The sequence below is a fragment of the Sceloporus undulatus genome, chromosome 3 (assembly GCF_019175285.1).
Source record: "Sceloporus undulatus isolate JIND9_A2432 ecotype Alabama chromosome 3, SceUnd_v1.1, whole genome shotgun sequence".
In the NCBI taxonomy this organism is placed as follows: domain Eukaryota; kingdom Metazoa; phylum Chordata; class Lepidosauria; order Squamata; family Phrynosomatidae; genus Sceloporus; species Sceloporus undulatus.
The window spans coordinates 25,645,711-25,659,825 of record NC_056524.1 but is presented as its reverse complement, the minus strand read 5'-3'; the positions used below and the strand labels follow the sequence as shown (position 1 = coordinate 25,659,825).

General features: G+C 39.1%; 1 protein-coding gene across 1 annotated transcript; it reads right to left on the bottom strand.

Moving 5' to 3' along the window:
- Window positions 1-738: 738 nt before the first annotated feature.
- ACAT1 (acetyl-CoA acetyltransferase 1) lies at window positions 739-14,018 on the bottom strand. The gene is made up of 12 exons (XM_042460056.1): window positions 13,863-14,018; window positions 12,224-12,274; window positions 11,382-11,499; window positions 10,901-10,996; window positions 9,988-10,088; window positions 9,053-9,196; window positions 6,332-6,482; window positions 3,799-3,894; window positions 3,134-3,247; window positions 2,718-2,782; window positions 2,159-2,316; window positions 739-1,078 (listed from the first exon to the last, which is right to left on the bottom strand). Exons 1-12 carry the CDS (start codon window positions 13,896-13,898, stop codon window positions 958-960), a joined length of 1,251 nt encoding a protein of 416 aa, XP_042315990.1. The 5' UTR covers window positions 13,899-14,018; the 3' UTR covers window positions 739-957.
- Window positions 14,019-14,115: the final 97 nt, after the last annotated feature.

Genomic DNA, 14,115 nt, shown 5'->3' with positions numbered 1-14,115 from the left:
AGCAAGACAATGCACAATTGCCAACAATTCCACTTTCTTTCAACAGAAAGAAAAGTGGCAAGAATCTTAAGAAACAAGGGCAGATGTAGAAAGAACTGATTGTGTGTGAGAATGTGAATTCAAAACCTTGTGGGTATGGAGATGAGCTGGCAAGTTCAGTTTTAACAATGGTTGTTGGGGGACAAAGGCAGGAGGAAGGATGTTGCATAAAGCCAAAGAGAATTAATAACCATATGAACGAGTATTGAAATGTAGTATGGGAAACAGAGGGTTGTGATGAACTTGTAAAGGGTTCCCTCATGTGGATGATGGTTAGAAACTATTGAAATCTGTGTAGTGTGCCAGGAAACCATTATCTGTTCAACCCACTGCTGATTAACTGTAGTCTGTGGATACATTCCAATTCTGCTATTTCAATTTCCAATCTTTATGTGTAGTTCTTTTGTTCAAAGACCACTATTATGAGGTCCGAGATGTAATGCCCAGGAAGACTGAAGTGTTCCGCAACCGGTTTTTGTGAATTCCTATTCCCATTCCTTTTGATTCATGTCAATTTATTCTCTGGCGCAGGGACTGGCCTGTTTGCCCAATGTAGAATGATGGACATTGCTGACATAGTATGGCATAAATCACATGCCCTTCAGCACTCTGCACATTGGTGGAGTAAGGAGGAATTTGCTTACGGTGCTACTTTTTAAAAAGTACAGTATGACAGAAATTATACATAGTGGTCAGTCATGATGTATACAATCTTTATTGTCTTTGATTGTTAAATCTTCAAACATGGTTTATAGTCCTTATAGTTTTTTTAAAAAGCCACTTGTAAGGAAGCACACTACATTTTAAAAAAACCATTTTGTTTCTTTTAAACAATAGACAGTCTAGGGATCTGTGTTGCAATTCCATAGATAACGAACAGCCACTGGATAGTCTGAGTCTCAAGCTTCATGTTAGAAGCTACAGCTTTTGGATTAGAATTGCAGATGCTCCTCCTCCTCCATTGCAAATGCCAGCAAGACCATGCTGTCCTTGTTTCAATGCATGAGCCATATGAACAACAATTCTTGCTCCAGACATCCTAAAATAGAAAACAAACATTAATTCATGTTAAGTTTCATTTGATATCACACAGGCCTACTGTTTATTTTGGCTAAAAGAGTTAGCCCTATGAATAACACAGTGATAAACAGCGTCCCACTAAACCTGGCTATCCTTCTCTTGCAGAACTGTGAGACCACATCCAAGTGGACACCTTGAACCTAATGATGAGTAGACTTAAACATTAGATTCACTTTGATTTTTATTTCAACCCATAGATGCATCAGTACAAGGATGTTAAGTGGGAATTGGGAAGAACAGCAAAGCAAGCCAAAGTAGATAGGACAATGTGAGAGATAGGTAAGAAACTAGTGCATGATATAAACTACTTTATACTGGGCTGGTCCACTTAATATAGGACCAGCTTGCCTCAGACTGTAAACAGTTCCCCAGTGTCTTAAGGAGGAGTGGAGAAAGTATTGCCCTCCACATGATGTTGGGGTTGATACAAGTTCACAGGTTCCCCACCTCCATATGCTGAATTCACTCCCTTACATATACAACATCTTTTCTGTGTTACATCAACAAGCTACTACTATGTGTGATCAACCTCAAGAGCTCTAGAGAATTCTAGCTGGTTATGACAGAAGGTGGTCCAAGGATGTCTGAATGGCTATATGCTCCCCATGTTAAAAAGACAGCAAACCATTCTCAACCTCAAATACTCTGGCTATAAGGTATCACTAGTCACAGTGTTTTTGTTTAAGGCAAAACAGATTTACCCTAAATGCAACAGAACCTAATTCCCCAATTTCTTCAAAAGCAGAATACTTGGCTTAAGATAAACCATTAACAATTTTTTAAATCTGAGAAAAGATTTGTGGATGCTATTGCATAATCAAAGATGTTTTTTTAGAAATAACAAGAACTTCTAAAATTACAGCTAATTTTAGATAATTCTGCACAGAACTGTTAAATCTTCATTTAAATGGGCCCAATAGAAAAGAATGAGCAGTTGCTGCCTTTTTAAAATTGTCACCAAAGCTATAATACACCTCTTGAAATACTGCCCACAGTACAGCTTTCTCTTTATCACAGAGAAATTTATTGTTTCACTTACCCAATTGGATGTCCCAAAGAGACTGCTCCTCCATGAATATTCACCTTTTGCGGATCAATATCTAGCATTTTAATGTTGGCTAGGACAACAACACTGAATGCTTCATTGATTTCCCACATATTAATATCTTCCTTTTTGAGTCCTGTCTGACTAAGAATCTGAAAAGGAAGGAAAATATGCTGTTCCTTATTTAACTATTATAACATGACTCAAGACAGAGTTTGAATCCCCACTTGGCCATGGGAACCCACTGGGTGACCCTGAGCAAGTCACACTCAGCTTCAGTGGAAGGCAAAGATAAAATTCCTCTGAACAAATCTTGCCAAGAAAGGCATGTGCCTCAGGGTTGCCATAAATCAGAAATGACTTGAAGGCACAAATCAACAACAAATTTTATTTTTACAAAATATATTTTTCCTATTTGGCTTTGCTTCACAGATGAATTTTAAATGCAATTTTTAAAAATTATGAAAACAGAGAGAGATCAAAATATTACCAGGCCTGCTTTAAGGAAGGTTTTAATTTGAAAGCATGCGAATAGTACAATTATTGTTCCTACCTTAGGAACAGCATGTGCTGGTGCAATTGGGAAGTCAATGGGATCAACAGCAGCATCTGCAAAAGCTGAGAACATTCATGTGAATTAATCATTAATTAGGCTGTACTTATAATATTTATGTAAGAAGTGCATTTTCTTGAATTGGCAACTGAACTAAAACAGTTTGCAGCTCCTCTGGCAAGGACTGAGAATTGTCAAAGACATTTTAAATTCACAATGTTAAAGTAATAGCTGACAGAATTTTTTACTTAAGAGTTTGGGAGGAAACACAATGACAACCTCTTTTGATCTAAAAGCAGTTCTTTCAGCTTAACATAGATAAAAAGCAAAATAAAATTAGATTAATCTGCTGTCCATTTTCAGTCAGGACTGACAATGTTTTCTCCAAAGTTTCATTAGAAAGGCAAGAAACATACCTACTATTCTAGCCAATGGTTTAACATTCAGTCTCTTGGCTGCATCTGAAGTCATCAGAACCAAAGCAGCTGCTCCATCATTCAATGTACTGGCATTGGCAGCAGTTACTGTTCCTGAAAAAGACAGAAAAGTGCTGTCATTCATTTCAGCCAGTTACTATCTTGATTCAAAACCTGACCATACAGCAGGTTAACATGGCTGGCATTATCCCAAAAGAACACGTTTTGGCCACTCCCAGCCCCATCACCCTGGGGATGCAGCAAAAACATGCTGCAGTCCCAAGCGTGCCTCCCGCCACCACCCCAAATAGGAATGGAAAAGTTCTGCTCCTTTTGGAGCTGGATTTGGGCTGCCTTTAGGTGGCCCCGGGGTGGCTTTCAGGCACTCACGTCATGTAAACCCCACACCACCAAAGCAGCCAGAAACTGCTCCCGTCTGTTTCAGATCTCTATTGTGAAGATGTGTGCTTACAATAACATATTTACCAAAACAAAACAATTTCCTGTGTCAGTGTATTAAACAGTAAATTATTATTATTTATTATTCTATTTATATCCCGCCCTTCCCCCCAGTACAGGGAGGGACTCAAAGGGGGCTCAAGTACATATTAGTATTTTACTAAAAATAACAGTTTAAGAAACAGATCACATTTTTCAAAGCTTACCGTTTTCTTTTTGAAAAACTGCCTTCAGCTTTGGAACTTTGGAAAAGTCAACACGTTTATACTCTTCATCTTCTTTAACCTCTGTGTCTGGTTTCCCTAAAATAAGGTGATGATGATTGTTGTTGTTATTGTTATATTTATATCACACCCTTTTTCCAATCTGAAATTCAAGGCATCTTATAAAAGTTAAAAGAAATACAACTAATAATCTGACTGTGAAAATGCAAATCATTCCACATTCCACAAAAACTATGAAGTAAACTAAGATGTATGGCTTTTGCCTTATCTTAACCAGGGGAGAGCAGCTGCCAAGGAGCAGGAAGCCATATCCCTCGACTACTATGCCAAGCTCAACTCATTCCTGATATTTTTTCTTTTTTAAAAAATAAAGGCTTTGGCCTTGATTGGCCATCACCACCACTTAAAGGGGGAAGAACGTGTCAGGGATGATGGGAGTTGTAGCTCTTCACCTCTGGCTTGAACTCACCACCTGGTTGTGCACCACGCTGACCAGTTTTGGCCAGTGGTTATAGCTTAGCAGAGTTACAGAGAATAGGCTGAAGACCCTGACAAACTCTCCAAGCCTTCTCACTCTTGCTTCCACAGAAGTCTTCACCCTTCTTCAGGATCCAGCTGGCTCTTGTAGCTTCACCCAAGACACCAGACAACTCAGTAGTCTTAAATAAAAGATCTACTTTATTCTACTATATACAGCTCCAAAACTATCCAACACAACAATACTATACTCCTCACAATCCACTACTACTATCCACTCTACAACCCACAAAATACATTGGGATGCATAGTCATTATTATAGTCAATGCATGGCACCACCCACTGTTGTCTGTTTCCACCCAGTAGGCGTGTACATCATTCTCATTGGTTCTCTTGATTCATCCTACAATTAATGATTTCATCATCTCAGCCTTGACCACTTAACAATTGTCAGGTGTGTCCAATTATCCACTTTGCATTTCTTGTCCTTGGCATTCAGGACTTGTTAATTGTATTACCATTTACACCTGTGTGGTTCCCAATTGGCTTCTGTTGAGTCATCCTGACTCTCACATACATGTTTTATTTCACTTACTGTATATCCCATGTAGCTTTTTCCTTAACAGAACGATTTCACTGTGTTTTGTCCCCACAACTGATGTTAGGGCTTTTTTCACACAGGAAGTGAACTGGCTGATTGCTGTTTATAAAACCGTCTCTCCTGGCCCTAAAATGGCCCAGGGGATCAAATAATGTGGCAAAACTGCTCTCATCTCCCATAGGGGTTAGGGGTGTATTCCAGACTATATATATATATATATATATAGAGAGAGAGAGAGAGAGAGAGAGAACGCGCTTGGGGTCTAAAAATTGCTTTGCAAGACCCAAGCTCTAGGTCAGGGGAATAATTGTGGGTCACCAAGCTCCAATGTCCCACTTCCCCATGAAAAACTGCTATTTCAGCAAACTTAACTATAGGATAAGTAGAATCATAGAATCATAGTAATTGTTAGCTTAAGGAGAGAAATCTAATATTTGCTTATTTAACAATAATTTATTATAAACTTGCAAGCTGATTATTTCTTTGGAGTGTTTTTTTTTCCCTTACTATTACTGAACTTTCTGGTTATGATGCCATCTTTTATAGATTCCTAGATCATCTTGCTGAATTCCTCCAGGGCTCTATGACTTTTGAATTTGAAGCTTGTGTTGCATAAAACTACTCAACTGCTGTTGCTGTCACTTCAGTTAGCCAGAAAGTCACTTGTAAAGTGACCAAAAAGAGATTTTTAAAGTTGATGCTAGAAATATCATGATTAACTGATCTTTAATGAATTAATAATTCAAATAGGCACATTTTTCCAAGAATTAGTGCTCAGCCTGCAGGCAACTAAATGGAATATATCTGGCCATCCATGCAAAATTAATCCTTATGGTCACAGATCTACCCTTTGAGCTGATTTCAAAATATTCCAGGTAAGATTATTTGAACACTTCTAGGAACCAGACCTTCCTGAACCAGTACACAACCATGAAAATAATCTCACTCTTAAGATTTATTATCCTTTGGATTGTCTGGTTCAAGACTGGAAAATGTGAAATGTGTACAAAAGCAACAAGGATAATCTGAAAGACCTTCATTGTAGTGACAAAAAAAACCCCTGCCTTCTGTCGCTAAGATGAAGCTGGTCTGAAGCAGAAGGCCTGTAAAAAGTGTGGGCAACGTAAGTCACTATTTCAGTTCAAAATACTTCCACATTCTGTTGTCTGTTAGCTGGGGAGTGGAGTTTTTGGTTTTGTGTTTTTTAACTAGCTTCATCACAAGAAAATCTTCTACTGACCTTAAGGATTCAGTGTAGCAAATATTGTGGGAGCATTAGTGATATGCTTCTATTACAGCAAAGAAAAAGACCAGTCTCAACTTCAACTTCCAAGTTATATTTGCTACAACAGAGAATGTGTTTATGCCAATTTTAACTTTTCATTTCTGCATATAACGTGTCATAAATCATAAGATATAAAATACTGAACCATTACCTTTCTGAGAAATTGTAACAGGTACAATTTCATTTGCGAAAACCCCAGAATCCCACCCTTCTTTGCTTTTGGTGTAAGATTTTATAGCATAAGCATCTTGATCCTCCCGTGATACAGAAAATTTCTTAGCTGTATTCTCTGCACAGTTACCCTGAAATTGGAAAGAAAAAGAAGTAGGAAATAAAAGAAGAAAATCATAGCAAACCTTTTAAAGAATACAAGAGGGATTTTACAGTTCAGCCATGTGATGCCAAAAAATGCTACATTTCAGAGAGGTCATGGACTAGAGTGTACAGTTCACTTAATTTGCTTCACTTACAGTGCAACTGTATATGTGTTGTATACAAGTCCTACTGTTTTTATTTGGACTTATTCTCAAGTATGCATGTAGACTGCAGTCTTCATTTCTCAACAATTAGCAGCTCATAGGTAGATCACTGATTCCTAAAGAAGGTGGAATTTCAGCAAGTCAGCTACATAAGAATGTTTAAAACTATGTTGTTAACTGGTACTAAAAATAACAGAGAGGATGTTTAAAATTACTACCAGTAAATGTGTCCCAATAATTTAAAAAACTTTGGATGGAGGGTCTCAATATACTTCTGTTGCTCTTAAGTCCATATGTCGTAAGTCCAAGTCTTTCAGGTAAGCTTCAGAAGGTTGCCAGTAAAGACCAGGATCATATTTGGCTGAAGTGATGGCATGACAATAAGGCAAGTCAAACTGCTGAATTACTAGTGTAGTGGACTGTTACATTAGTGTCTCAACAGGATTGTGGCCTTTGGTCCAAGTGCCTTGTCCTTAGTGTCTCCCAGCAATAGCAGCAGCTTCCAGCTGGCAAAACAATTCAACCATGTTTTTGTTCACACAAGTGACCTAGCTCAAAATTATTGCTAGGCAAAGTTTGAAGAAAACAGAATCTCATATACCATGTATTTAGCTTTCTTCCTTTGGCAGCTGTAGTTAACCTATTTTCTATGGATTATATTCAGGCATGGGTTTCCAGATGTTGCTGGATTGCAATTCCTGGCATCCCTCACCACTTACGATGCTGAGGGCTATGGGGAGTTGCAGTTCATCATCATCTGGAATATCACATTTTCCTCTTGCATAGATTACAAAGTGTTTTGCCTTCTCATGTCTTCTATGTCTAAAACAGAAGAGATAAAGAGCTGAAATTATTATGGTATGTGCAAGAATGGGGGATGAAGCACACAACACCATGACTTGCTCTAAACTACACAGGCTTGTATTTAGGAAAAGTGTATGAACTGCTTCTTTACCATAACAACCATTAAAAAAACCAAAAGCTATCTTTTAAAACAACTGTCATATTAGTTCTCCTAGGTTTGTTGGAAATCATGTACAATAAGTATTTCTTTTTTCCATTTCTTATTAATGGCCAGGAATAAAAAACACTTGCCATTACAACAGGACACAAGGCTAATCAAGATCATAGAATCATAGAACTGTAGAGTTGGAAGCGACCACAAGGGCCATCCAGTCCAACCCCCTGCCATGCAGGAAATCTCAATCAAAACATCCTCAACAGATGGCCATCCAGCCTCTGCTTAAAGACCTCCAAGGAAGGAGACTACACCACACTCCAAGGGAGTGCATTCCACTGTCGAAATGTCAGCTAGTTCCTCCTAATGTTGAGGTGGAATCTCTTTTCCTGCAGCTTGCATCCAATGTTCCGGGTCCTAGTCTCTGGAGCAGCAGAAAATAACCTTGCTCCCTCCTCAATATGACATCCCTTCAAATGTTTAAACAGGGCTATAATATCACATCTTAACCTTCTCTTCTCCAGGCTAAATATTCCCAGCTCCCTAAGGCGCTCCTCATAGGGCATGGTTTCCAGACCCTTCACCATTTTAGTTGCCCTCCTTTGGACACGCTCCAGTTTCTCAATGTCCTTTTTGAATGGTGGTGCCCAGAACTGGATACAATATTCCAAGTGGGGCCTGACCAAAGCAGAATATAGTGGCACTATTACTTCCCTTGATCTAGACACTATACTTCTATTGATGCAGCCTAAAATCGCATTGGCCTTGTTAGCTGCCGCATAGCACTGTTGACTCATGTTCAACTTGTGGTCTACTTGGACTCCTACATCCCTTTCACATGTAGTTTCATTCAGCCAGATAGTCATCAGAGCTTGGAAAAGTTACATTTTGGACGAGAATCTCTTAATAGCTATGCTCGCTGATGACCATGGAAACTTTTATTTTAAAATACCTTTTCCAAGTTCTGCTAGAAGTTTCTGGGAAAGGGCAGAAACACTTTCTAAGATGTAACATTTTCTGTGCGAACAATAATTCTGCCCAAAGTACTATACCCAAATTTAGCAGGGCTGGAGAAAGTATTTGTCAATAAAATATAGTACAGTGAGCCCTCCGCATATGGGTGCAGAACCCCTGTGAAAGTGGAAAAACAGCAAATAAAAAACCAACTATTTACCTGAGAGAATACCTCTCTAGGAATCTCTAGGTCCTCCAGAGTGACTCTATGGTTAACTTTCAGCAGAACTGCACTGGAGGATGTAGAGATTCCTAAAGAGAACATATTAATCAAATCCTCAAAGGTCTAGGCCCCAACAGTGGAGGGATGACTATATATTCCTTTATTCAAAGATCAGTGATGTTAATCCACAGCCACCCAATATTTTTAAATAATGAAACATAGGTTTGTCCTGTCTGAGACATTAAAAGCAATATTTACCATGTGAATTTTGTTATAAACATCTGTCAAACCATCCTTTACAATCAGATCTTCAAGCTTTACTCCTCCATAAGGTGTTGCTCCTCTGCTCATTGAGTAGGGCACATGAGACATGCTCTCCATTCCACCAGCCACCATCACATCCTGTTCAGACATTTTAAGTGATTTAGGAAACATTTTTCCTAATAAAGATGACAAAAATAAAATCCTAATCATGTTCTCCCCCTTCAGGCATCTTAAAACTACATAAAGACAAACTAGTCTGCAGTCATGCAATAATTAATGTTCCTACCATTTATTATGCAATTTCTCTTGTTTTGATGTCCATTCCTAATAGACCAATATAAACCTTTCAACAGCTTTCCAAGGGAGAAAAGTGATATCTAATAAGTTAGAAATAATATAGGCAAGCTAGTTCTGATACCATGCTAGCATTAATCTGAACAGTGTTAATGGGTACAGTCCCCAAATGATTTATCCTGCATATATTCAATTTAAATTAACTGGGGCCCTGCAACAGCAGCAGCTCAAAGAAGGACACACAAGAATTCTGGTGAACTGTATTCACTATTAGACCATACTGGCCATATGTATGTTAAATTCAAGTTAAGTATCCCTTTTGTGGAAATTCAGAAAACTCCAAAATCATCAACATGGGTTTCTGAGATAGTGACACCTTTGCTTTCTGATAATTCAGTGTACACAAACTTTGTTTCATGCCCAGATATATTTAAAATATCATGTATACAATTACCATCAGGCTATATGTATAAGGTATATATGAAACATAAATGCATTTTGTGTTTAGATTTAGATCCCATCTCCAAGATATCATATTATGTATATACAAATATTACAAAATCCAAAACTTCTGGTCCTAAGAATTTCAGATAAGTTATGCTCAATATATTTTCACAGATTACCGGTACTGTTACCTGATTCCCACACATCAGACTCTGTGCTGCCATCATAATAGATTTCATTCCAGAAGCACACACTTTGTTGACAGTTGTGCAAGGGGTAGAAACTGGTAAACCTGCTCCAAATTAAAATAAAGAGGAACTATTAAGACAAGAATGACAAGAATTGTTGACCAGCTGCAACTGTACAAATCAAGGTGATTAATTGAAATGAAAAGATGCCACAAAATCTTAACTTATTGTCCAATACTATATGCTTCCCCCCCCGCCCCCCTTCTCCCAGACAAAAAGTGTTCTGTTATAATAACATCAGTCCTATAAGGATAAGAAACCTCTCTTGAATTATCAGGTAATTGGTTCCTTCCACAGATAAACATTATACCTTAGGGATTCATCCATCTTCATTTCATCACATGAAAAAATACTAGCAATAAATCATTCTGGCAATACATCTCCACAGCTGCTGATTAGTCTGTCATACATATGCACACTAAGCAGGAGATGAAGATGTAGAAGGGAAAATAAAGTAACTAATAGAGAAGGCTTCCTATTCCAGTTCTGGGTGTGGCACACCTATTCAATTAAAATTCAAATGATTAATTTGCAATCCAGGTACTGAGTATTATATTAATGAAAGTCTTCAATAATGTTTACTTTTTTAGTATTTAGCAGTGAATCCTACTTGGGACAACAGTCGCTCCTCCATTTCCATGCTGGATCCGTTCCAGACACACATATCCCGCAAAAATGTAAAATTGCCGGTATTCAAACCCCACTAGCTTGAATTGCAGCGGGCCCCCCCCCCATTTTGTTCCCCTCCATTTGCCGCTCACGAATGAGTGAGGGACACGGATTCAAAGTTCACAAAAATGGAGGGGCAACTGTAGTTAAAGGCTGCAAAAAGGATCATCCACATGTATTTTAGTACCTGCCCCAAGCGTCGCTTGTCTTGCGGGAGCTTGTCCTTGTCCAGCTTGGATGACATTGCCCATGTACACTTCTTTCACTTCTTGTGCAGGGATACCTAATAGCAATCAGAGAAGTATTTTCTAAGAATGGAGGAATACTATATTCACAACATAATATATTCCAGAAGGAAAGAATGATGATAGAAAATATTAACTAACTAGAATTACCACTTGGAATTTCCACATAGAACAGCATTTTAAAAGTTTATCTAAGATAGTAATATTCTTGGAATTCACCATTATTTCACCAAATTAGTAGAGCAAAGCAAGGCTACCCCAACTCCCTGATTTTTTTTGGGGGGGGGGGCAACCTCAGGGCACATTGTCTGGTATGCAGACTGCTTCATAATGCATTGATCCAACTATGAAAAGAATGGACAAGGCTAAACAGGAGGATAGATTTTCGGGGACTCAACCATGAAGCCATTCTGATTAACTTACCAGCTCTTTCTACTGCTCCTTTAATCGCAATGGAACCAAGTTTAGTAGCTGGGTGTGAAGAAAGGGATCCCTGGAAAGATCCAATGGGTGTCCGTACGGCACTGACAATGACTACTTCCTAAGAAACAAGATCATTACAACAATAACAATGTTTATCTATAAAAAGAGAATTAAATAAATTTCAATTATTAAGTTTAGAAAATTGGGAGTTAACTATCTAAATTCACTGTTTTGAAGAAACTACAAGGGCCACGCAGGAATACACACACAATATGATAGGAACATCCAAAATCACTGCATTAGTTTGACTTGACTGTTACTACAAGTCTCTTTATTCAGAGATCATATCCCAACAGATACATATGGGATGCTTTTCCTTTGCAAGAGATCAGAAAGCATGAACATTTTAATCCGTATCCAGTGGCCTGAAAAGTTTAAGAGGCAGATGAACTTCACTGTATAGAACAACAAAAGATACATTTAGCATTATGTTTAGTATGGCTCTTACTCCATATACAGTGGGGGCCTTAGTATCTGTTCCAGTTTGGTTCAAAGACCCCCTGTGGATACCAAAATCCGTAGCTGTTCAAATCCCATTAAATACAGTGGCGTAGTAAAATGGTGTCTCATATAAAACAGCAAAATCAAGATTTTCTTTTTGGAATTTATTTATTTTAAAAAACATTTTCAGGGCATGGATGCTTGAATCCATGGATAAGGAATCTGTGGATCCAGAGGGCTGACTGTATATCTGAGTATTACTGCCTGAATTTACTGGTTTGGTCTGAAAGTGCTACATTATCACAGCAAATACTTCAAGTTCCACTATGTTTCATACTTACATTTAAGCCCCGTTGTGATGAATAACCACGGCTTGCATACGATGATAATGCCTGAAAAGGGAAAAAATATTTTCTGCATGTTAGGATATGATTCAATGCAATATATTAATATTTGCTGAGTTTAAAGTTAAACTACAATGTTTTTGTAAGGCTGTAAAAGATAAGAAGTGCCACCGTCCCATGTATGTGGAAGATGTAAACTGGCTTAAAAAGGTAATACCTGTCATATTTTTGGAATGAATTTTCAGGCAGAATCATTATACAAAAATGCTAAAACTTAAAATATTTGTCAAGTAAGCAATACTGTTGTATCTCACATTTTGTCACATATCTGTGCAACGTAACCTTTCGATCCTATGACTTTTGTCCCATTTAGCAGTTTTGGTTGACAAACATTTACTCCGCCAGATAACCTTTGTTACTGTGATAAATGACATACTATGAAAAGATTTCAAGACAGCACCCGATTTGAGAAGCACAGGTATTCCAAGGGATTGTCTTAAGCATCTGAGCACCTTCCATGTATTATCTCCAGCACTGGAGTACCTCCATAAAGTCTACTCTGACACCTCAGGACCAGAGGTGGCCCTATCCTCTTAAACTCTAGGGCTGCTGAGACAGGCTTCAACAGGATCTACCAAGTTGGTAAGGATTCAAAGTACAGCCCCAGAGGCAGGCTGTGTGCCTGCACCAAAAGATAAGCATAGCTAAGGACAGAAAAACAATGGACCAGAGGGTGAACTGGACTAATAACCCAACAGGGCAGAATGGTTGTGGTCCATGTCCATGGAGGGGAAAGTCACAACAAGGCCTTTTTCCAAGCACAGATTTTGAAACCATCAGAAGCAGTAGGAACTCTGGAGAATATGAAATACATAATAAATGGATAGATGACAGCTAGATATGAGAGAGAGAGAGAGAGATCCATCTGCCTTGGTCCAGGCCTCAGAGGGAGAGAAGAGCCAATGGACCTCATCCCCTTTCCCTTTCCCTCCACCACTCCCTTCTCCTTTTGTGTCATGTCTTTTATTTAGATTGTAAGCCTGAGGGCAGGGAACTGTCTGATTACAATATTATTGTAAGCCACCCTGAGAGCCATTAGGGCTGAAGGGCAGGGTATAAATACCTAGATAAATAGATAGATAGATAGATAGATAGATAGATAGATAGATAGATAGATAAGACAGATGACAGGTAGATGACATATTGAGAGAGAGAGATGCATAATAGACAGGTGACTAAGAAAGAGAGAGAGATGATGTATTGACCGAGATTTAGATAGATGCATACCAGGCAGATGATCGATTGAGAAATAGATGATAGCAAGATAGATAGATAACACTGATAGACAAATGACAGAGTGATGCATAAGAGGGAGATAATCGATTGAGAGAGATACAGATATCGATAGACGAGAGAAAGAGAGATTGGCAGATGACAGACAGACAGACAGAGGATAGATTGACTTGGCTGCCGGCTTAAGAGCCCCAGAGTCGGAGAAGGGCAAAGGAGGGCGCCGCCTGTTCTCCTTTAACCCCGGAGAGGACGAGAAGGGCAACAGAAGGTGGAAGCGGGGGCGCCGAGGCTCGCTCTTACAACGAGGCTGGGCTCTTGTTAGCTTGGGGAAACGGAGCCTCACCCGAAGCGCCTTCGGCACCCGCCTTCCGCCCAACATCTTCGCCTCACTTCTGACTCTGAGTCCCTTCTGATTCCGCAGCAGCAGCACTGACCCCTTCGGCCGCCACAGCAGAGACTCAGAGCGCAAGCGCAGACGCCACGCTCCTCAGCAGGCGGGCTACGCATGCGCCCCGCCCCTGAATCCAGCCAATAGGAGCCTCCGCCTTAAACCCCCTCATTAGTTTAACTCCCTTCCTCCAGTTGGACGGGTTTTT

Excerpts from the sequence above, each read along its gene's own strand:
- ACAT1 (XM_042460056.1), bottom strand. The coding sequence starts at position 13,898 with ATGTTGGGCGGAAGGCGGGTGCCGAAGGCGCTTCGG. Across the intron at positions 6,483-9,052 it reads TTTATAACAAAATTCACATG|GGTAACTGTGCAGAGAATAC; the intron begins GTAAATATTGCT and ends TTCCAATTTCAG. Across the intron at positions 2,783-3,133 it reads ACCATTGGCTAGAATAGTAG|CTTTTGCAGATGCTGCTGTT; the intron begins GTATGTTTCTTG and ends GAATGTTCTCAG.